Source organism: Lygodium microphyllum, unplaced genomic scaffold (genome assembly GCF_053477565.2).
Source record: "Lygodium microphyllum isolate KBCC unplaced genomic scaffold, Lygodium_microphyllum_v1.1.10 scaffold_67, whole genome shotgun sequence".
In the NCBI taxonomy this organism is placed as follows: domain Eukaryota; kingdom Viridiplantae; phylum Streptophyta; class Polypodiopsida; order Schizaeales; family Lygodiaceae; genus Lygodium; species Lygodium microphyllum.
In genome coordinates, this window is record NW_028229550.1 from 473,668 (window position 1) to 496,610 (window position 22,943).

General features: G+C 43.0%; 3 protein-coding genes and 1 pseudogene across 3 annotated transcripts; 1 reads left to right on the top strand and 3 right to left on the bottom strand.

The window, feature by feature from the left end:
* LOC148008820 (large ribosomal subunit protein eL32z pseudogene) lies at positions 1–417 on the bottom strand (annotated as a pseudogene).
* Positions 418–1,092: 675 nt separating this feature from the next.
* LOC148008821 (pentatricopeptide repeat-containing protein At2g34400-like) lies at positions 1,093–1,578 on the bottom strand. Its single transcript, XM_087674008.1, has one exon. It carries the CDS (start codon positions 1,576–1,578, stop codon positions 1,093–1,095), a length of 486 nt encoding a protein of 161 aa, XP_087530134.1.
* Positions 1,579–16,042: 14,464 nt separating this feature from the next.
* LOC148008822 (cysteine-rich repeat secretory protein 55-like) lies at positions 16,043–16,865 on the bottom strand. Its single transcript, XM_087674009.1, has one exon. The coding sequence runs from the start codon at positions 16,863–16,865 to the stop codon at positions 16,236–16,238; it is 630 nt and encodes a 209-aa protein (XP_087530135.1). The 3' UTR covers positions 16,043–16,235.
* Positions 16,866–19,673: 2,808 nt separating this feature from the next.
* Positions 19,674–22,505, top strand: LOC148008823 (uncharacterized). Its single transcript, XM_087674010.1, has 7 exons — positions 19,674–20,030; positions 20,156–20,323; positions 21,230–21,417; positions 21,514–21,645; positions 21,878–22,054; positions 22,143–22,280; positions 22,364–22,505. The coding sequence occupies exons 1-7, from the start codon at positions 19,674–19,676 to the stop codon at positions 22,503–22,505; spliced, it is 1,302 nt and encodes a 433-aa protein (XP_087530136.1).
* Positions 22,506–22,943: the final 438 nt, after the last annotated feature.

A 22,943-nucleotide genomic window follows, 5' to 3' on the forward strand; every position in this document is an offset into this window, starting at 1 on the left:
TTAATTCACGTTCGTGGTGGTTGGAGGTAACAGCTGCAATCTGGCAGAACCATTCATCACAGCTATGTTGAGTTGTGCAGCCCGCTCAACAATTGACTTCCGCTTGAGAGTTGAGACATTATGGGCAATCTCAACACAGAACTTCCTGTTATGCATCATCGGAAGATCTAGCTCAGGAGAGTTGTGCACCAAGAACTTCTTAAATCCATTGGGAAGGACATGTCGAGTCTTCTTGTTCGTTCCATAACCAATATTGGGCATTAATATGCATCCTTTGAACTTTTGCCTGACACGAGAATCAATACCCTTCATCCTACGCCAGTTTGGCTTGACGGAGATCTTGCGATCGCTCTGAGGTCGCTTGTACTTCTTGATGTGCTTCTTCACGATCTTCTACTTCACAAGGTTTATAAGCATTCGAGAAGAGCTCGATCGATCTCCTGAAAGCCCGTTGCCTGTCCCTCTCTCTGATCCAGAGTGCCCAAAGAAATGTTTTTCGGATTGTCTACTCCAGGATAGGAATCCCTATTCTTCTTTCTAGGCCTGATCAGCCTTAGAGCAACTTCTTCCGCTGTGCTTGTGGCAGCCAAAATATCTACTACTCTTCCCGTAATAGGCCCTTCTTGAATAACATGCGTATGAGCAAGAACAACTATGAAACCATCAATGTGGCACCCAAGGTCAATTTTGACTATGTCATTTTCTGAAATAGTAGTCTTTCATTTGATGACTCAAAACACCCTCAACAATCTTGAAGTTATAAGCAGCAGCGACCTTGTGCCGAGCATCAGTCACCTCCTTGTTCTTTCTTGCCCATTTGAGCTTCCTTTTTTTCCCTAAAAATCTTATCCCCGATGCTTTTCTTCACCATCCTCTGTTCCTTCCACAATATCTCCCCTTTTTTATTAGAAAAATGGCCCCATTTTTAACGAGAAAAGCGGCCTTCTCCCAATCAAGCACTCCGTCCGCAGTATTCCTGCCCGTGCAAGGAGGTCTATCATAGCCACATAATGCTTCAAGTCTAGACATAATCCTTTACTCAATGCCTTTGTCAACAAAACTGGAATGACTGCAAGCAAAAAGGAGTGAAAGCTATGTGAATCCATTAGGAATTATACCAGTTAGCTGCATTTCATCAAACATTTGTAGGCTTGCTAGACTATTTCCTTCCTGCACATAGCTATCAATACATGCAGTCCATTCTACAACATCTTTCTTTCGCATTCCATTGAAGAGGGCTTGAGCATCAACCATACATGAACAATCACCATATGTGCAGATAAGTGCCGTTCCAAACACAGGAAGCAGATCATAACCTGCAAAAACTATATCAAAATGAAGCTGTCTGCACATCTCCACACTTCCAGTGGTCCTGCAAGCTGCTACTGCAGATAAAATTGTGATATCATTCAAAATCACATCTTCAGCTTTCATTTTGAAGTACACTTGCAAAGCTTTATCTACTTGACTGACCTCTAGATAGGCAGAAAGCAAAGCATTCCATAACACAACAGTGTGCTCAGACAACCCATCAAACACATTCTCTGCTTCTACAATGCTCTCACATTTGCTATACATAGACACCAGGGTACTACAAACATAAATGTCTGATGTGAATCCTTTCTGAAGGACATCAACATGTAACGCTTATCCAATTTCCAGAGACTTTGAGTTATTCGGCCCTTCTCTTTTTGGATTGCGCATGCTTGGAGTGCGATCACTATTGTCCTCTTGCATCTGTTTGTATAATAATAATGTATTCTCGCCTTGACCCTGCTTAACATAGGATAAAAGCATCCCATCATGCCCACCATTATTGAAGGAGGACCTATTTGGTGCAACCCTAGTTGAAAGGAAAGGCAGCAAAAGACCCCTCTCTCTACTATACTACCCATGCAGAACAAAAATGCAAACACAACAACTAAGTATGTACAAAATAACAAATGTCACACACACAACTTTTTGGTGGATTCCACACCTCGGATGCGCAGCAGTATGACAACGACTTCTGGGGATGACTTATTAACCTGCATCAAGATCTTGGACAAAACTTTCACTACATTCGCCAGAAGTTATGAGATGCTAGACCTAGGTCTTCTTGACAAAACACTTGCTTCGGATGTTCATGCATTACCATGCACTTGGAAAGAATACGAACTTATGACCTGGAAATTCCCCAAAATTGCTGGTGAATTGATAGCAAACGACAAAATATCGAAGGAGCAAGCTGCCCTCAGAAGACTAATCACTTCATATCGTAAGCCTCCTCATTCTGTTCCTGAGCACGAGTTGCAAGAGCTCACGCAGATGGCAAGCTCGCCTTCCACATTCTTGCAGTAGTGGTTTGCTTTGAGAATCCAATGGGAGAAAAAAGGTTTCCCGATAATGACCAATGTTGAGCAATGTAGGGTAATTAAAACCATCAAATATGACCCTTCTTATGTGGCACCTATCTCGTTTAGGGTTTTGGCCATCACCCGCAACCAGCATTAAGACGACCATGTGCTCGCTCACCTTACATTGACCAATTCCTTACGGAAGAGGAATTACATGTTGCAAGCCGTCTTAATACTGGAGATCTCTTTCACGATGTCTTGACCTTCATCTCCCAAGTCTCCATCCAACCATCTGCTCTTGATTGTCATGCCCAACTTGAATACAATCCAAGCTTCTATGATTGGTTATTGGCTAAGTAAGTAAATCCACGAAAAATAGCATTTGCCTCGTACTTCCTATGCTAATCCTAGGAAGGATTCCTTGAAAGATCCAAGACGGGGGGGGGGGAATGTGAGCAAGAGCAGAGCAAAATGAGATTCAGCAAAATGAGAGTCATACTATCTAACAGAATGTTATGATTAATTAAGTCTCAATGGAAGATACTGCAAAGGGAAAACAATAGCGATTGCTGTTGTGATCCTGTCTCTAAAATTCAAGCCTCTAAGCAAGTATACCAATTTTTGACATGTACATTCTTCTCTCAAAATTGAGTTTTGTTAGAAATAAGCCAATTTTTAAGCACTAATGTTGGCATGGTGTGTTGACACGTAACCACCATGGTAGGACAAGACAAAGGGGGCAAACTCCCATTTTCTGAAGAAGAGATGACCAAGTTCGGCATCAGTGTTGAGACACAAGGATTCAGTCAATTCACCTTCAAGCACACGTTGAACCTGGATGAGACCATCTTGGAGGAACCTGCAGTCAAAGAATTGGTGGAGAGATGCCACCTCCATAAGTATGTGGAAAAGGTGGGGTAGACCGTGGATTACGGCATGTGTACTGAATTTCTGAGGAACTTTGACAAGGGCAGGAACTGTGGCACTGTCACAGTGAGGAAAGGGGAGCAGGAAAGAAGATTTGAAGTGCCCCTCAATGCGGCAATCATAGAGAAGGCCTTGGGGCTGGTACCCAAGAAAGAGAGGCGGCCAAGAAGGGATGTTTACGCCATGCTGGGGGTAAAGAAAGAAGAGGTGCACACCGTGGATGGAATCAGATTGGCTGACATCCTAGAACCAGTAGTGAAATTGCAAGCGAAGATGATCCACACACTCTTCTTGGGCCAAAAGGTACAATGCATTGATGAACAGGATCAGGGTCCCATTGTTAGAAAGCATCGCAGCAGGAGTCCCTGAGGAGGTAGACTGGAATGGGTTCATGCAGAAAACCATTCAAAGCTCAGATGCCCTTCTCACTCTAGTGGAAGCACCAGCAAGAGGAGAATCCCTTGCCTCAACGGCATGCTCCACGAGGAAGAAACCTACCTCAAAGGCGGCCACAATTAGATATGGTGGTGTTTTGACAGCTATCATAGATGAAGCAATGAAGGATGCTAGAGTCAGGGAAGAGCAAGCTGTGCATCAAAGCCCACAACATCAAAGCCCACCTCACCACAAAGAAGAAGAATCAAGTGAAAGAACGATAAGTGACAAGGGAGAACAGGAAGTGCCGCCTACACAAGCAAGCAAACCAGAAGGACAAAAGAAAGGGGATAGGAGACAGAAGGAAAGGAAAGAGGAATTAAGCAAAGAAGAATGAGCTAAAATCAAGAGGACTCGAAGAGAGTCTAGGAGGACTGAGGAAGAAAGAAGGAGGAAAGAGTGTCAAGATTGTGGGAGAGAAGGAAGGAGTCTCACTTGTAGCTCTCTTGCTTGCACAATGGAGGAATACACACAGAGGTGGAGGCTGAAAACAGTTTTTCTCTTCTTAGTTGTGTAAGCCAAAAAGAACTCACATACATAGAAATAGAAGAACCCTATATATGGGTCTCAAACCAAACTCAACTAACTAAGGTGGCATACTAACTGAGCCACGAACTAGAGTAGATAAGGATAGCTATCATCTAGCTATTATTCATGGGCGATGCACCAACCGCATCTGACTGACAAGTCGGTGACATAAATACACAACAGTCACCCTGGCGTATCACGAGTGGAGCTCGATATCTCAACACTCCTCCTCGAGCTCAATCGCAATTCCTGCACACCAAGCAGGTCTCTGAACTTGCGCAGCCTTTCTGCACCCAATGCCTTCGTAAATATGTCAGCTATCTGATCCTCTGTGCTGACATAAACTAGATCAATAAGACCTAGTAAAACCCTCTCCCGCACATAGTGATAATGCACCTCAATGTGCTTTGTTCTTGCATGATAGACTGGGTTATTTGCCAAGTGTATACTACTCAGGTTGTCACAATAAATGACAACTGGCCCACCTGTAGATTGATGCATATCATAAAGTAGCTTATGCAACCAAGCTACCTCACATGCAGCCGTTGCTGCACCCCAGTACTCAGCCTCTGTGCTCGACAAGGCAACTGTAGGTTGTTTCTTGCTGCTCCAAGTGAATGTAGCACTCCCAAAAGAGAACACATATCCACTGGTAGATCGTCTATCAGAAAATGCTACTAGCCCAATCAGCATCAGTGTATCCATGCAACTGTATCTGAACCCCCGTCTCATAAAATAGTCCATACTGCAATGTGGACTTCACATACCTGAGTATGCATCTAGCCGCATCCAAATGTGGTTTCCTTGGAGCCTGCATAAACTGACTTACCAGTCCAACAGTATAGCTCAAATCTGGCCTGGTAATAGTCATATAAATCAAGCTTCCTACTATGCGTCTGTACATAGTAGGGTCTTCCAGAAGCTCACCTGTATCTGTGCTCAGCTTCACATTCTGCTCCAAAGAAACTGAAATAGGCTTACAGCATGTCATCCCATATTTGGACAGCATGTCCAATCCATACTGCCTCTGCAAGAGCTGTATCCCACTTGGTGATCTAATCACCTCAATGCCCAAGAAATAATGCAGCTCTCCCAAATCCTTCATCTCAAACTTCTGCTTCAATAGCATTTTCACATGAAGGATATCTTCATCATTGTCACCTGTCATAATTAAATCATCAACATAAATGACAAGTAGCATAATACCTTTCTCTGTTTTTCTCACATAAAGTGAGAAATCTGCCTTGGAAATCTGAAAGCCAATAGTGACAAGATACTGTCCTATCTTGTCAGACCATGCTCTAGGTGCTTGCTTCAAGCCATACAAGGCTTTCTTCAACCTGCAAACAAACTCAGGATGAATAGCATGCACATAACCTGGTGGCTACTCCATATAGACCTCTTCTTGCAAATCACCATGCAAGAAGGCATTCTTTACATCCATCTGATGTAAAGACCATCCCTTTGATGCAGCCATAGCAATGACTGCTCTTACAGTTGCCATCCTTGCAACCGGACTGAATGTTTCTTCATAGTCAATGCCATATGTTTGTGCATACCCCTTGACTACTAATCTTGCCTTGTATCTGTTCACAGAACCATCTACATTGTGCTTCACCTTATAAACCCACTTACAGCTAATTGCATTCTTACCTTTAGGCAAAGGTACTAATTCCCATGTAGCATTTTCTTCCAAGGCATCCATTTCTTCATCCATGGCTTTCTCCCATTTTTCTTTTCCCATGGCTTGCTCAAAAGAAGTGGGTTCTGGTTCATGTATCACTTTGACCATATATGCATAGTGAATGGTTGTAAATCCATCATATTTCAGCCTATCCATAGGATACCTAGCTCTCATAGACCTGCGCAAAATAGGTTCACTCCCAGGGGCTCTCAAAACATCCCTGGTCTTCCTTAATCTAGGTGTAACAATAGAAGGAATACCCAACTCATCATCAATGCTCTGTTCTGAGCCATTGGATTCACCATCCACATAAGAGTGACCTGCATTCACATCAAACATGGGCTGATCAACCTTCTCTTTTCCTTTTCGTGATACTTGCATACCACTATCTGCATTGCTTTGAGAAGATTCTCCTGATCTCAATCTGCCTGTCCATGGCGAAGAATGTGAACCACTGCTAGAGGACGCTCCAAGTCCACTAATATTTTGTGACTGCTACTGTGAATTCTTTGCAGCATTACCATTTTTTGCATCTACATCATCAATCACATTTACTGGTTTATACCAGCTACTCATCTCATAAAAAACAACATCTCTACTCACTGTAAACTTACAAGTAGAAGTGTTATAGCATCTATACCCTTTTTGCTGCAGAGAGTAACCAATAAAGATGCACTTCTTAGCTTTTGGATCCAACTTGGATCTCGACTCATCTGGCACATATACATAGGCAATGCAACCAAAAATTTTCAAATGAGAAATATCTAGTTTCCTACCAGTATACCTCTCCTCTGGAGTCATCCCATGTATTACTACAGTGGAAGTCCTGTTCATTATATAGACTGCTGTAGCAACTGCTTCAGCCCAATAAAAATCTGGCAGGTCTTTTTCATTGAGCATGGCACGAGATACCTCTCCAATATGCCTGTTTTTCCTTTCTGCAATTCCATTTTGTTGTGGGGTATGACTGCATGAATATTGCTGCTTTATGCCATGCTCCTGCAGGAACCTTGCAAACTCATTTGAGAGGTACTCTCCCCCTCCATCTGACCTTAGGCATTTTATTTGCAGACCTATTTCTTTTTCAGCCATAGCTTTAAGAGTTTTGAAATGCCCAAAAACTTCACTTTTCTTTTTCATAAAATACACCCAAACTTTTCTGCTATAGTCATCAATAAAAGTGACAAAATAATGACAGCCTCGAAGAGATGCAGCTTTAGTAGTCCACACATCAGAGTGGATTAATTCCAATGGCTTCTTACTCTCTTGAACATGTCTAGGAAATGGTTTCCTTGCCTGTTTTCCAAATTGACAGGCTTCACATACCTTATGCATTTCTGCAACCTTGAATTTAGGCAATCTTGCAACAATATCTTGGGCCTGCATTGATTTAAGTCGCTGTACATTAACATGACCAATGCGTTTATGCCAGATATCAATATCTGCAACTACACCGGTCCCATGTGCAAACATTGCTACACTCAATTCAGACATGTCTGTATCCGACGTAAACATTCTGCCCTTCTTCTTTCCTTTTGCTATCAAGCGACCTTTATTTTTCATATCCTCAACAAAGTATCCATGAGGATTAAATCTGACCTGCAAGCCCTGCTCAACCATTTGACCAACAGAAACCAGATTCTTGGTGATATTCAGGACATGAAATACATCGGACAGGTATTTCTTTTTCCCATCCTGCATAGACAAAGGAATTTTTCCAATCTGCACAATAGGATGTGCAGTATCATCACCACTCTCCACAAATCCTGGTTTTTCCATTTTCCTTGCATCCTCCATCCATTCTGCATGACCTGTCATGTGGTTTGATGCACCTGAGTCAACATACCATACATCGTTGCTTTCTTCTGCACTTGTCACAGAATTGTTCATGTGCTGCACCATAAACAAATGCTCATTTCTGTCATCATCACCCTGTCTACTAGAAGATGCATAATTCCCTTGTTGCAATTTCCCATTCATGATGTCATTCTGCTTTTTATAGCAGTCTTTAGCCATATGACCCATTTTACCACAGTAGTAGTATTCAACATTACTGTTTGCATTTTGGCCTCTTTGCCATCCACCACGACCTCTCTACCTCCCCCCGCCTCTAGGGTTACCACGTCCTCCTCCATAGGACTGGTTTTCTTGAGTTTGTTGCATATTCTGATTTCTACCACAGCCTCCAAATCGGCCTCCTCTACCTCTGCCTCTACCTCTTCCAGCATTTGAGTAGAAGACAGTTTCTTTTGAAGTTCCTCCTGAAGAAGATGCACCACCATTTCTCTGCTCCTCAGAAATTAGAAGAGCAATCAACTCCTCAAAATCAGGAAATCTTTCACGGACGGAAATGGATGTTCGAAACTGTGCATAATCCTTTCCTAGACCATTCAAGGTCACAGAAACTAAATCATCATCTTCCACTGGTGACCCAATGGAAGCAAGTGCATCTGCAATCTTCTTCACCTTCATGTGGTAGTCGTTGATGCTCATATTTTCTCTTTGCACATTGTGCAACTCTTGCTTGAGCTGCATTTTCCTGGCTTGCGTATTTGTGCTATACATTTTTTACAAAGTATCCCATGCCTCCTTTGGCGTACTTGCATCTTGAATATGCACAATCATAGAGTCTGAAATGCTAATAGACAGCCAATACATAACTTTCCTGGCTCTGTCATGCCATGCTTTAAATGCCTGCATTTGCTGTTGATTGGGAACATTAGGAAGAACTGGTTCTTCTTCATTTCTTGCAACAAATTCCCAATATCCTTTTCCCATAAGGAAATTCGTCATTCTAAACTTCCATGCTTGGAAGTTATTCTTGTCAAGCTTTTCAGTGACAATCTGTGAAAGAGAATTAGACGCCATTACAGAACACTGCAAAAAATTCTGTCACTGCAAAAAACATAGCTTCACCCTCACAAGGGAAAATCTGCAAAACTGGTGAAAGTGGTATTTGACCACACTGTCACTTCCTAGTGATGATTTTGCATAAATAGGAACCAAGGATGATTCTGTAACTCCCAATGTCTCTACACACAAGCATACGATGCAATTTCTACAATAACTTTTCACCGACTTGTAGAACAGATGTCGCACAGCATAAAACTGGGCCTTTTCCTGAGTGCGTGCAGAAAACTTTCGCCTCCAAAACATGCCCCGAAATGGCCTCAAATCAAAAAAATAGGGTCACCGCGAAGAGCGTCTCAACCTGAGACAATGCACTCTTGCAATTTCCGGCTATGCTACCTGCAGAGATCTGCTCCCAAAACAGAAAATGAAAGCAACACTACTCCTCTTACCAGAACACCGCGAGCTTGGCTTGCTTTCTTGAGCTCCTTACCACAAACAAGGCTCTGATACCATGTCAAGATTGTGGGAGAGAAGGAAGGAATCTCACTTGTAGCTCTCTTGCTTGCACAATGGAGGAATACACACAAGGTGGAGGCTAAAAATAGTTTTTCTCTTCTTAGTTGTGTAAGCCAAAAAGAACTCACGTACACAGAAATAGAAGAATCCTATATATGGGTCTCAAACCAAACTCAACTAACTAAGGTGGCATACTAACTGAGCCATGAACTAGAGTAGATAAGGATAGCTGTCATCTAGCTATTATTCATGGGCGGTGTACCAACCGCATCTGACTAACAAATCGGTGACATAAATACACAACGGTCACCCTGGCGTATCACGAGTGGAGCTCGATATCTCAACAAAGAGAAGGAAGAGCTTGCAAAGATAAGAGAAGAATCAAAGAAGGCAAAAGAGGATAGGAAAAGAAGGGCGGAAGAAGAAGCTGAAGAGTAGAGACTGAAGGAGCTCGCCGAGTTGGCAGATGCTACACGAAGATCTGTGAAAGAGACCCACAGGGATGGAGAGCTCTAACTTGTGAGCCCCCGTCATAAAGCCGAAGCTAGTTCAAGTGTGGAAGCAGCTCCATTGGCTGTAGGCAAGGGCAAGTCCCTACTACATCCACTTCCTTCCTCTTTTGTGCCTGCAATGACTCAAACCACGACTGCAACAACCACACAACCCACATCTCCCCTCGACACGGCACAGCTAATAAACATGGTGCAAATGCTAGTGAGCAAAGTGGCTGAGATCGTGCCAAAAACCAGATTGAAAAGGCCCATTGCCGTAGATGCATAGTCACGGCAAGACCCTAAAAGACAAAGGCTAGAGACATCAACCACCACACCCCATACTCCCATGCCTGCCGACACTGATTATGACGCATATGTGGCTGAGCTACTGGCACAACTAGACAAGGCAAAGGAAGAGAAGAAAGTGGCCTTGATGGATCTAGAAAAAGAAAAAGAAATGTCAGCTGCTCTTAGGCTAAAAGTCTCAAGGTAGGGAGTCGACCGACGAAGAGAAATGAAGGCCCTGCAGGACCAGCTAGTAGCAAAAACAAAAGAAGCCCAGGACAACGAAAGCCGCCTTAGACAAAGGCTGAAAGATAAAGAGCAGAACCTGGTGGTAGAGCAAAGGAGTCTAAAGCTATACAATGATCTACAGCAAAAGATCACTCAAGTGGAAATGCTAAGATAAGAGGTATAGGAAGGCGAAGCCAGTATGCCACAAGAACATACCATGGAGCTCCGTTTGTGGTAGGAGCTAGAAGAACAAAACAGATTAATAAGTGAAATCGAGTTTCTGAAGAGTGAAGGGCCAGGAGTCTTAGTAGTAGAAGCAAAATGGCTACAAGATGAAGTGCAAAGATTACAAGATGCGCTGGAGACCTCCCAGGAAGATGTAGAGGCCCTCATGGCCATGGCTTTCAATCAAAAAAGGCTATTGCTTTGTTGAGATCCAAAGCCAAGAGTAGCTGGTGCAAGAAAAATCAGAAGTACTAGTCGAGGTGCACCAAAGGCTCAGCATTGTAGATCAAGCCAAAGGGATTGCTGAAGAGCAGTTGGCTCAGAAGTTAAGAGAAAGGAACCAATTGTGGTTTTTAACAAATGAGCAGCAATAGGTAGTAACCACCCTGGTGAGCCAACTGGAGGAAGAGAGAAAAAGGATGGAGGAAAGAGCTATGAATTGGGAAATGAATAATTTTGACAGGGTGAGGGACTTGACCGAACGCTTGGCAGTGGTAGAATGGGAAACAATGCTTGTAGAAGCCAGGGTTGAAGCTGCCAAAATAACTACTAAAACACAGTGGCAGGCCTTCCTCAACACGGTACTCCATGTCACACAAGCTGAGGGTGATGATCTGGGGAAAAGGTGAAAAGAAAGTTGGAGCTAACCACCCGAGCTCTAAGATATGGTCTTCAAGAGCGGGAGCTCCCAACGAGTATAGGGATCACTAAGGAGCAACAATTCCACTACTTATGTTGTACGGGCCTTTCCACTGCTAAGCTCAAGGAGCTAGGTTTTGAGGAGCATGAGCAGCCACCACCACCACTACCATTCATCCCATCTGTGGTTGAGCGACATGTCGAAGAGGGTTCGGATTTCGAGCAAGGTGATGAAGAAGAGCAACAAAGAATGCCGAGTCCATCTCAACCCAATCTCCCATAGGAAGAACCTGCACATGCCCATCTGCCTGAGCGTGTAGTTGTAGCAAGGAGGAGAAGACAAGAATTAGTTGAGGAGGCCCAATGCCAAGCACGCACAATTCCAAGACAACTTCCTGAAGAGCCCATGCCACTGAGAGTTCCATAAAAGGCTGTTTGAGCTCTCATTTGCTTTCCCACACTCTCTAGACCAGGCCCTGCCTCTAGGAGTCTTAGCCAAGATCAAGGATCTGGCTAATGAACTTGCAAACAGGTGGATAGAAGAGAGGAGCATGATAATGACTAGGTGGCGACAAGAGCCACAGGATTACTGGGAAGATAAGGTCAATCTGGTTCCCAAAACCATCCAAGGCTACGAGGCACAACCGAAATGGTGGAGGAGGATTTGGGACACCAATTTTGATGCATGGACTGCCTTTTGCAGTTCACTCCCCGAAGAGCGCAATGATCCTATCTACATGCCCTACCCTCGTAGGCATGGAGTGGACTATGATAGAGACTTGCTTGGGGATTAGGACTTCCCAAAAATATATAATGTAAATGCCAGGAGCCCTGAGGAATGCTTAGTGTTTAGGTTAGAAGATATACTACCTTCTATAAATCGTTTCCTTGCAGACTTCTCTTCTTGCCCAGATCCAGCGTTTTTGACCACTTCTAATTACCTTCGACTTATCAAATTCCTGCTACTCCAAAAACCCATAGCAGAGGAAGCCCATCTCCCCCCACTCTTCTTTGATATCAACCTAGGAATAGATAGTAGAGCTATGACTAGGTTAATGATGCGGGCTACTCTCCTTCCTTCCTTCTATCTAAAGCTCCTAGAAAATATAAGTGGCACCCGCTTCACAAGGTGTAATCACCCTTTCTTGTCAACCACTTCTCTGAGAGCTAAGGCCGATATTAAGGAATACCTACAAAGTCGCGCATTCTTATCTCAATGCCTGCGACCGCCCCGTGATTAAATGGGTGTGATATGCCTTGACAATTGTACTCCCTCTCTCATTCTCAAAAAAAAAAAAAAAAGCAAAGAGAGAAAAAGCCACAAGGAAACAAAGACAAGGTGACTGGAGAGAAAGACAAGAGCAAAAAAATAGCAAAGCTGAAAGATGAATCTACTACTAAGCAAGTTAACAAGGAGAACACTTCACATGTGCTTGCAGTCTCCCTTCATTGTTATTGTGCACCACACTCACTGCATCTAGGGTTCTCCCTAGCCTCTTCCCCACTTCACACTTAGGACACATCAAGGGCAGGACTTTCAGACCCGTCACCCTAAGTTTTGCACCGCACCTCCAACGATGCACGAACTGGGTCCTCAAGTGTGGGACATTACCAAGGGCTTGCCCAAGGTTAGTAGACCCATCTCCCAGTTCCACTGGCACGGGCACCATGCACTACACAGTGAGACAGACACATCCCCTAGGAAGTGCACAACTTTTCTTGCAAGTTATGTTCGTGTTTCAAGAACTGACTGCTTGGCTGAAGAAGATCATCCACTACATCTTCCAATGACAAGGAATTTTTCCATGAGTGACATGACTCCATTAGTGCAACTTCAGGAGCTTCACTGCTAAGGTTTAAATGGCTCAATAGATTTCATGTTGGTAGCCATCTGCCTGCTGAGTCAACAATCCATCTTTAATAAGACCAACCTTCATTAAAACCATTTCAACAGTTTCGAGCAACATGCTTAGCATGAATTAGCTACCCTAAAGTTCGCTCTCCCCCTTGGGTTAGGTCTTTGCAGGGTCGATTTTACATGTTCCTTCTAGATCCTTTTGTCTTGCGCGGCCCTCGACAGTTGCAACTTACTTGACAATCTGTCTAGCTCATTGAGTTTCACAACCATAGAGCCTTTGATGGACAACCCTTTTGTTGGAAAAGAAACGACTAAGTCCTTGGAATTGGGTTCTTAAGTTTTCAAGGTATGACAATAAACCCTCCTTGTTGGTCATCAATTGGACATCAACTTTAAGTAAATGTAACATCTTCTAACCTTCTATCTTTAAGTGTTATACTATGTAGAATCTTTCTAATCAAATTCACTACTCATGCGGTTGGAGAATACCCTATTCCAAAACAGCATTGCATGCATCATCATACTTCCTCTAAAGTTGTTTCTCTATGTCTTTATCAACCTACATCAATGCTTGCAAAACTTCACTATCAAACTATCTTTCTCGTTTTAGCATATCAATGATTACATCATGAAATTCACACTTCCCTATTCGAAGAACTTCACTAAGTGCGAATTTCACTCTAATACTAAGTATGCATTCTTCCAAAACTTTTTTTTAGGTTTGTGGCAGTCTCAAGATCCAATTGTAGCTTGTAACTGGGTTGCTTGCCCCTTTTCTTCCCTTCTTGTTTCTTCTCTTGAGATGCATCCTTCATAACATGCTCAAGTATGGCTGGTTTAGCCTCTTTCTACTGCTCCATTTTACTTTATGTTATGCATTTAGATGGGCCTGAAGAGAAAGGACTAGTAGTGTCCTCATCTCTTCTTCTCTTTTTTTTCACAAGAGCTTCTTGATTATGGAGCTCAGTCAAATTAGCATAGGTTGAAATTGAATCCATCTGGTATACTCCATCCTGTTTTCCCTCGTATACTTTGCCTTGCATTAGCCAATTCAACCTTTGCTACTTTACCCTTTTCCATGCACTCTAATTCTTGCATCCAAACTCAAGATTTTGCTTCACTCATGTATCCTTTATGAGCTTCATCATCCCTTTCAATTCTCAAACCATATGTGGTTGCATCTATGGTGACAAATGATGTCCTTGATGCCATCTCTTCAAACCTCTTCTACATACCACCATTTTCAAAATTTGGCTCTATAGAAAACTAGTTTTTGTTGCATGTATTTTGCCATCTTTCCAAAAGACTAAAATTTTTGCTTTGGCTTCACAGTAGGCTGTACAGTCTTGCTTTTCATGCTGTAAACTATCACACCAAATGCATCTCCTCTTGTATCCTTCTTTATATGGACTTTGGACTGTTGCCCGACCCTTGTCTTCTACATTGACATCTAATTTCTCAACATTTACATTAATTTCAATCAAATTCAGCCTAATCACGCATGCCCCTGATTAATTCATCCACTGCATGATCACCTTTAAGAGCTGGACCAACAAGTGTAGCTAGTTGTTTTGCCATAGCCACAGGTGCCTTGGCTGCAATTTCAGCCCACTTCTGAGCACTAGCAGGTGTAGTGCTTATACCCCATCTTAATTTCATCCGCTCTCTCTTTACCAACATATGCTGTACGTCAGTTACATTAGCCCAATTTGATAAAGGCCGAGGCCGAGGCCTGGGAAGAGAGGAGCCTTAGAAGAGTCAAGGATATGGTTGAACGCCTTGCTATAGTAGAAAGCAGGAGAATCATTACAAAGGCAAGGGCTAGAAGTCTAGTAACATGCCTTCCTAAACATAGTGCTTCACGTAACTCAAGTTGAAGATGATGAATCCATGGAAGGGCTAAAGAGAAAGTTTGAGATCTTAAGAAGAGCCATAAAACATGGGCTCCAAGAACACACCCGAGTGGAGGCTACTCAAGGGGAACATGGAGGAGTTATACAAGTAAAAGCATTAAGAGGTGGTTCAAGAGTGAGTATGATTGTGATTGATGTCATAGTTGGAAGTGCCAATTGGGTGTCTATCAACACTTATTTCATAACTAAATTTTATTTTATATCTCCTTTGTTATTATTATTTTGATTATAAATTTTTTGAATAGGAGTGGATGCAAGAGGAGGAGGCATGAACATGAATGGAAGCATGATCAATCTTGCACTTGGGGAGTGACAAGTGGTGTACCTTCAATGGCCTACTTTGTAAGTAACTTGCACTTGGTATCTAATGTATGGCACTCCTTTATTGATTGTCAAGGATTAGTAATAAAAAATATTTTTTTCTAATTGAGCTTTTTGGCACATATATCAAGAAGAATCTAATGGATTTGGAGATAAAATATGTATGAAATGTGGCCTTTCTATTCTATTCGAGAAGTTGTGGCATCACGAGGCAAAAGCTAGCATAGTTGCACTCATGAACTCCTTGTTTTTTTAATTATTTCTTCAATTTAAGAGTTTTGGTTGTTTTCATATTTTTTGAATTGATATTTGGATACACAACCATGTGAGGTAGGTTGGAGTAGAGTTCTAGAAGCATATTTGAAAACCCTAATGAAAGAGAAGAAAATCTGTATAAAAGCTACTATAAGAGTAAAAGGTGTACCATGAAAAAGTGATGCCATTAGATTAAGAAGAGTTTGGAGTGACTTATGTATCGACGATTTTGATGAAAAATGAGATAAGACAAACACAATCTTGTCTAGAATTTGATCCCATCTATTCTACCCACGCAAGTTTTCAAACACACCAATGTTCAACCATCATTGCTAGAGACTCTCACATGGCTTTCATGGTAAACTTTGTGTCTACGTAGTTGAATTCGAAAAGAAAGTGGCTCATCATTGATAGGACGATTGCATTGATTCAATCAACCTATTCTTAGTTCGTTTTTGGTTTGAGAAGGTTCATTTTTAGATATTGATTTAAATGGAGGTAGCAGTCGAGGAATCATTTGTAATTGCACTCATACAAATTCCCAATTTCGTGCCAAGGTTAAATTCTCAATTTCATTTCTAGATTGAAACTCATTTCGGATGATTTTTGTTGTCACTAAAAAGGGAATTTTTGTGTCAAAGTACATTTTTATTGAGTAATATATATATATATACCGCGTGGAGCTGGACTTCGAACGCTGCAGCTAAGCAGGAGCTGTAGAAGTGTGATCACGTCTAGCTAGCTCATCTCGACGTTGTAGAACGGGTAGATCTCGAAGCGGTAGTAGCAACTGGCGGTGTGGATCTGGGCCCCTACGCCGTGATCGCAGTCTTGCCAGGAGTCAGCATGCGAGGAAAGGCAGTCGGAACAGTCGGCCTTGGAGAGGTAGGCCAGGCACTGGGCGAGGGCGTAGAGGCGACCACCAGGTACGTCGGGGTAGGGGGCGCTGGCGCTGGCATACAAGCCCCGGCGGTTGGGGGCGGAAGCTGTGACTGTTGTGAGCAGCTGCTCGACCTGGGACTGGAAGGCGGTGCTGTTGTCCTTCTGCGTGTTGCACAGCTCCACGACTATGCTGGAGTCTTCTTTGAAGAAAGGGGAGTTCTCGTACCTGAGGAAGCAGCCGTCCAGCTGGACCCTGGAGCCGATGGCATTCGGGCAGCTGTCAAGGGCTGCCTGGGCGGCATCCCCGACGCACTGCGAGCAGACGTCTGGTGGCACGTCCCCCCTGCATTGGTATGCCCCGTACACCTTGTCGCTGCCGCCATAGGCACTGCTGCCCTCAACACTAACTCCCACGGGGTCATAATGACCTCGGGGAGTTGGGATCAACGGCTCACGTTGATCCCCCTCCTCACGACCATGCGCCATCGTTGATCCCACGAGGATTAAACCCATCCTCAATTGGTCGTCCCGCCCGAGATCATAAACCAGACCTCCCCGGAAAAGTGCGCCGTTGATTGGCAGTCTCCTACGTGTCCGGCATGCGAACTGGAGCGCCTTAACTCCTCATTATTGGAGGGCCCCGCAGAATGTGCCGCCGCCGTTGATCAGGGTGTTATCAACCCCTGGGAACATGCGAAGTGCCAGATCACCTCCCGCCCTGCGCTTATCCCACCCTGCGGCTCATCCCTGCGGCTCATACCCTGCGGCTCCCTGCGGCTCTCTCTCTCTCGTGCCCTGCGGCTCCCTGCGGCTCTCCCTCTCGAGAGGCGGTTATCTCGTACCCTGCGGCTCTCCCTCTCTCTCGTACCCATTGGCTCCCTGCGGCTCTCCCTCCCGCCCTCCGGCTCCCTGCGGCTCTGCCTCCCGCCCTGCGGTTCACTCCCAGCACACGACGGCCCTCGCCCAGCGAGCTCCCGCCCAGCGAGCTCCCACCACCCTGCGGCTCAACCACCACGGGGTTCATCCCTCCCGCCCAGCAAGCTCCCAGCACCCTGCGGCTCCCGCCCAGCGAGCTCCCACCACCCTGCGCACATCCATCAGCACACGAATGGGGTCGTGAGCTCCCAGCCGACGACTTCATCCCTCGGCTCTCTGCGGCTGGTTGCCTCCCAGCTCGGTGGCTTCATACCAACTCGGCGGTTGGTTCGGGTGTTTCGAGACCCACCCACGTCAGCAACTCGGCGGTTGGTCTTCATCCACGTCAGCAACTCCCAAGTCCACGATTGTGTCTCCCAGAGTGCGCATCCCATGCCCATTCGGATGCGTGCTGGTCTTTATCCACCGTCTTTTATGCGCCTCCGTCTTGTATGCACCTCCGCCTTCATTCCTCCCACAGTCGGTGAGACCCTGACTCAGGAGGCTGCAGTGTGACCGTGACTCAAGAGGTTGCAACATCTCCCACGGCCCAATCGTCTTCATCAGCGTGACGCGTGTGTGGGAGGCACTATCTCCCGTCTCAGGCTCAATCCTTTTGTAATATTTCACAACAATCTCTAAATAATGCTCTTTGGATGCATAACTCCTGTTGGAAGATTTTGTTGATTATTATCTAGGTTGCTAACGTCGCAATCATTTTGCAATAACCATATGTGCTCTGTCGCAATCATTTTGCAATAACCATATGTGCTCTGTCTGATACGTGTCCGCGCCTAAGTGTGATAATCATGCATGCATTTCCTTTAAGCTTGTATATTCGATTGATGTATAATGTTTACTGTGGCTAACATAAATATGAACCCAATAAATGAATGTGAGAATAACAAAGGGAGTTACAACTCTATTTATGTCACTAAGCTTACAATCATCACTTAGCATTCAACCTCTTTTGAACCATGCCACTTTGTGGAGAATGGGTTGCACTAAGAATTTAAGATAACCAAAAAGGAAAGCTAAATCAAATTCAAGTTTCTAAGATAAACTATGATGCATGTGCAAATTGTGAAAGTGGTTTTGGGCTCAAGCTTTGAAGAGGTCACAACTACATGTTTTCATAATTTAATTATTCAAGCACTGCTTTCCTTTTTGTTTTTCTAAGAAAATTAATGGTCTTAGATTTAAGTAGCTATTGGTACACCACAATAAATTAGCTCTACTTCTCTAAAGTTTGGGCAAGAGATAATACCCTTGCCAATTACATGTGGTTGTAGAACCTCAATCTTGGTTCCAGCTACATTAATGAGACTATCCTTGATGTAGTTGCAAGCCCACCGATCATCACTTTTAGCTTTTTCCATGCCCCAAAATCTACTAAATGGTCAAATTTGGCAATTATACATTTGCAAAGCACTCTATATAGGTCAAATTTGGCGAGTATTGGGAATGGTATGAATGTGTTGAGTCTCAATCCTTCGCAAAAATTATTGATTGGAATCCTATAAGAAGCCCAATAACCATGTTACAATGTCAAAATATATATTTGCACTAGGAATAATAAGGCAAGGCACTAGTACTTGGAAGTGTTGTAGTGACGTGATAGCTTGGTGAAGAATTGTTGATACTCTACCAATTTTTTGAATAGAGCTTTTTTATTGTTACTAAATTGAACACACATCTAATCGTTAGATTGGATGTGGCATCCACCATTGGTTATAAATCATGACATATTCTATATTTGGTCTTTCATCAAGCATGTCCACAAAAGTTTAGTAGGTTATCAACTTCTATATTTTTTCATCGAGCATATTCTATATTTTTTTATGGATCATCCAATGGTTATCAACTTCTCACTTTTTGTTGTTTTGTTACATGGATTATCCAATGGTTACGAGTAGGTGCGCACGCTTTCACCTCTGGCAAATGGCTCCACGCACTCGCAGCCATTCTTCGTCGGATGTCCATTCACGAAAAAATACCAGAGTAAGATGCCCTTTTTAATATTTGTTTAGGGTTTTCTTAACGTTCATTTTTTATTTCTCACATATTGTGTACCTCCGTTTCTTTTTTTTTAGGTTGCATCATCTCCTCGACGTACTCGTAGAGGGGCTCGGGCCACAGGCGCGTCTCAGACATCCTTTGAAAGAGAAGTGCCGAGCTACTCCCAGGTAAGTGTTTATCCTACTTTCCGTTGTTAGTAAGCATACTCCTAAGATGTGATACTTATAAATAGAATGTCACTTTGCATAGGAAAACCCACCATACATTGAGATCACACTAGCGGATGGGTCTCTTGCCCGTCAATGCCGTGTTGACATTCTTTGTCCGAAAAGACATGTCAACATTAAGAGACGGGCAAGGATGATACAGCATCTGAAGGATGAGCATGGTATCCATTACGATATTCCATGTCGAAAGACTGGCCATCCCATAGGCGCACAACATGCTAGTCATCCTGTTGGTGCTTGGCACCGCCAGGCAGAGTCTCGTTTCTCTAACCTTGAACGAAAGCTGAGTTTGGCCCGAAGTAAGTATGAGAAGACTCAGCATGCTAGAGCGAGCTCATTATGGGACTTACTCGAAGATGCTGAGCATACCATGGACAGGCAGGAGTATGTGGAGGCATTTGTGAATAGACAAATGAGCAAATATGACTCCAAACGAGATGAGCGTGTGCGGAGAACGCAGAGTCGAATAGCGGATGGGTACCAAAAACATGTAAGTCTCTAACCTAATATTGTTTGTTCTTCTGTAGTGTCATATGCAAATGCAATTTAATTACCTTGGCCTTAAGTTTATCATTTTTTAAATATGTAAATACACTCACACGTTGCTTTTTTTAGAAACGACCTCGCACACGAGATGAGGAGGATGTGCCCCATATTGATGATGAGGGTCAGGTCCTAGACCACCATGCGGAGTTGCAAATAGTGGAGCGAAACTCCCAGATGGACTTGGATAGCTTATTGCAGGCTGGTCCTCCATCCACCGGCGATGTTATGGACTCCCAGGTTAGTTTTTCACAATTTTGTGGCTTTTGGTTATGGTTATGGTTCAGGTTAGTTTATGGGCATTGTGTGGTTAGAATTACGTTCATGGTTATTGTTTATGGGCATTGTATAGTTCATGGGCATTGTGTAGTTAGGTTATGGTTATGGTAATCGTTTATGCTTATGGTTCTGGTCATGGCATTGTTGGTTGTGTAGCTTATTATGGTTATTGTTTAAGGTTATGGTTATGGCATTGTTTATGTTTATGGCTATGGGCATTGTTTATGGCTATGGGCATTATGGTTATGTTTATGCTTATGGTTTTGTTTATGCTTATGGTTATGTTTATGGGCATGTTTATGGTTATGTTTATGCTTATGGTTATGTTTATGGTTATGCTTATGGTTATGCTTATGGTTATGTTTATGGCTATGTTTAGGGTTATGGTTATGTTTATGGGCATGTTTGTTGTGTTTATGGCTATGTTTATGGTTTTGTTTATGCTTATGGTTATGGCATTTTTTAGGGTTTAGGGTTATGTTTATGGTTATGGACATGTTTATGGCTATGTTTATGGTTATGTTCATGCTTATGGTTATGGCATTGTTTATGGTTATGGTTATGTTTAAGGGCATGTTCGTTGTGTTTATGGCTATGTTTAGGGTTATGGTTGTGTTTATGGGCATGTTTGTTGTGTTTATGGCTATGTTTAGGGTTATGGTTATGTTTATGGGCATGTTTGTTGTGTTTATGGCTATGTTTATGGTTATGTTTATGCTTATGGTTATGGCATTGTTTAGGGTTTAGGGTTATTGTTATGTGTATTTTATGGTTATGGTTATTGTTTATGTGTATTTTATGTTTATGGTTATTGTTATGTATATTATGTTTATGGCATTGTTTATGGTTATTGTTATGGCATTGTAGGGCGAGGGGAGTAAGCCCTTCACGTCGCTCCTCCTATCACCTCGACCCACCCCTATCACCATCTCCTCCCCTCTTGAGTATCCAAGTGACGCTTCGCATTGCATATTCACCATTGGATGCAATTCGGTTGACACCAAGGTGAATTGCTCTCCTGCCAAGATGAAGGGGCAAAAAAGTGCCACCTCAAGGTGCGTTTTTTTTAAATCCAATGCTTTCATTGTGTTGTATTTCTTGTACTTGTGATTGGTTGCATTGTGTGTGGTTGTTTTTTGGTATTATTTTAGGTTAGAGACTTCCGCAAATATCGAGTTCGTGTCTCTATGCTCAAAGCTCCGTGTGGATGTCGACCGGGCTTTGTTGGATGCATTGCGGTGCGTGGAGGAGGCATCCACCCGTACCATGAATTTGTTCGCCATGTAAGTTTGTTAAACTAGTTATAGCTCTATTGGTTGTTGCCTGATGATTAGGACTAGGGGTTTTGTTGTTCTACTGAACTAATTTGTGCTTTTATTCATAGTTGGTTATTGTTATTGTTATGGTTATGGTTATTTTATGGTTATGGTTATTGTTATTTTATGATTATGGTTCTTGTTATTTTATGGTTATGGTTATTGTTATGTGTATTTTATGGTTATGGTTATTTCATAGTTGGATGGAGTATTTGATGCCGAGAGAGCACGTCCATGATGTATGCTTTGTGGATAGTCTGTGGTTTCCATACATCAATATGGTTGAGCCACAAGACGATAGTGTTTCGTTGAGGAATTACTTTGATAGTTGTGATCCCACGATGTCCACCTTTATCTTTCTGCCTGTGCTTGAGAGGTTAGTAGTCCCTTTATGCATACTTATTGTAAATGCTTTATCATAGCCCTTTGATGCGCTAGTTTTAATAGCATTCTTTGATGTGCAGGTCACATTGGTCTCTTTTTGTGGTCTTCAACCCTTTGCTAAGAAGGGTTGAAAAATTACCTCAAGATCATGGAGCCATCCTATGCCTTGACTCCTTGGAGTACACTGATTGCACGGCATGTCTACCTTATGTGCACAGGTATCGTAACATTCTATATGCACCTATGCTTTACGTTGTGTCACATATGTATTATGTTTATCTCTTTTGTGTCTATGTTTCAGGGCCGTGTTTGCACTATCAAGGCTTTGTACTGACCCAGTATGCGCAAGGTTTTTATCAGACGTGGAGAAAATGAAGCTCATCCACATTAAGGTATGTACTAAGAATGTGGCAGTACTACTGACACTTAGAGATGTAACATAGAGAAGTTAACATAAAGATGACTATAATCCCTTTTCGCAGGCCCCTCAACAGACAAATGCGGTCGATTGCGGATTTTATGTGATGGCTTTCATAAGACTACTCATCGAGGGTGGTGTGGTTGGGAAACCAACCAAAAACTGGGTAAGCCTATACTGGTATAAGTGCTTTTGCTATGCGACTTTGAATGGTCTTGTGTGCATACGTCAATCCATAATCAACTTTTTGTATTGCAGTTAACTAGAAAATGGTTCAATGCCACCTACATTACCACTTTGAAGGAGGACCTTTACCAGTGGGCGCTTGGAGTGTTGGAGCGGTGATCTTGTGTGGTTTTAGTCAATTTGTGACATTTAGCTAGATTGTGGCAGTCATGGACTTATGGTCTCACTTATGGTCATGAACTTGGTTTGTGGCAGACATGTACTAAGATTTGAATTC

Excerpts from the sequence above, each read along its gene's own strand:
- LOC148008821 (XM_087674008.1), bottom strand. The coding sequence starts at position 1,578 with ATGTATAGCAAATGTGAGAGCATTGTAGAAGCAGAGAATGTGTTTGAT.
- LOC148008822 (XM_087674009.1), bottom strand. The coding sequence starts at position 16,865 with ATGGCGCATGGTCGTGAGGAGGGGGATCAACGTGAGCCGTTGATCCCA.
- LOC148008823 (XM_087674010.1), top strand. The coding sequence starts at position 19,674 with ATGATACAGCATCTGAAGGATGAGCATGGTATCCATTACGATATTCCA. Across the intron at positions 21,418-21,513 it reads CAAAAAAGTGCCACCTCAAG|GTTAGAGACTTCCGCAAATA; the intron begins GTGCGTTTTTTT and ends GTATTATTTTAG. Across the intron at positions 22,281-22,363 it reads TGTCTACCTTATGTGCACAG|GGCCGTGTTTGCACTATCAA; the intron begins GTATCGTAACAT and ends TCTATGTTTCAG.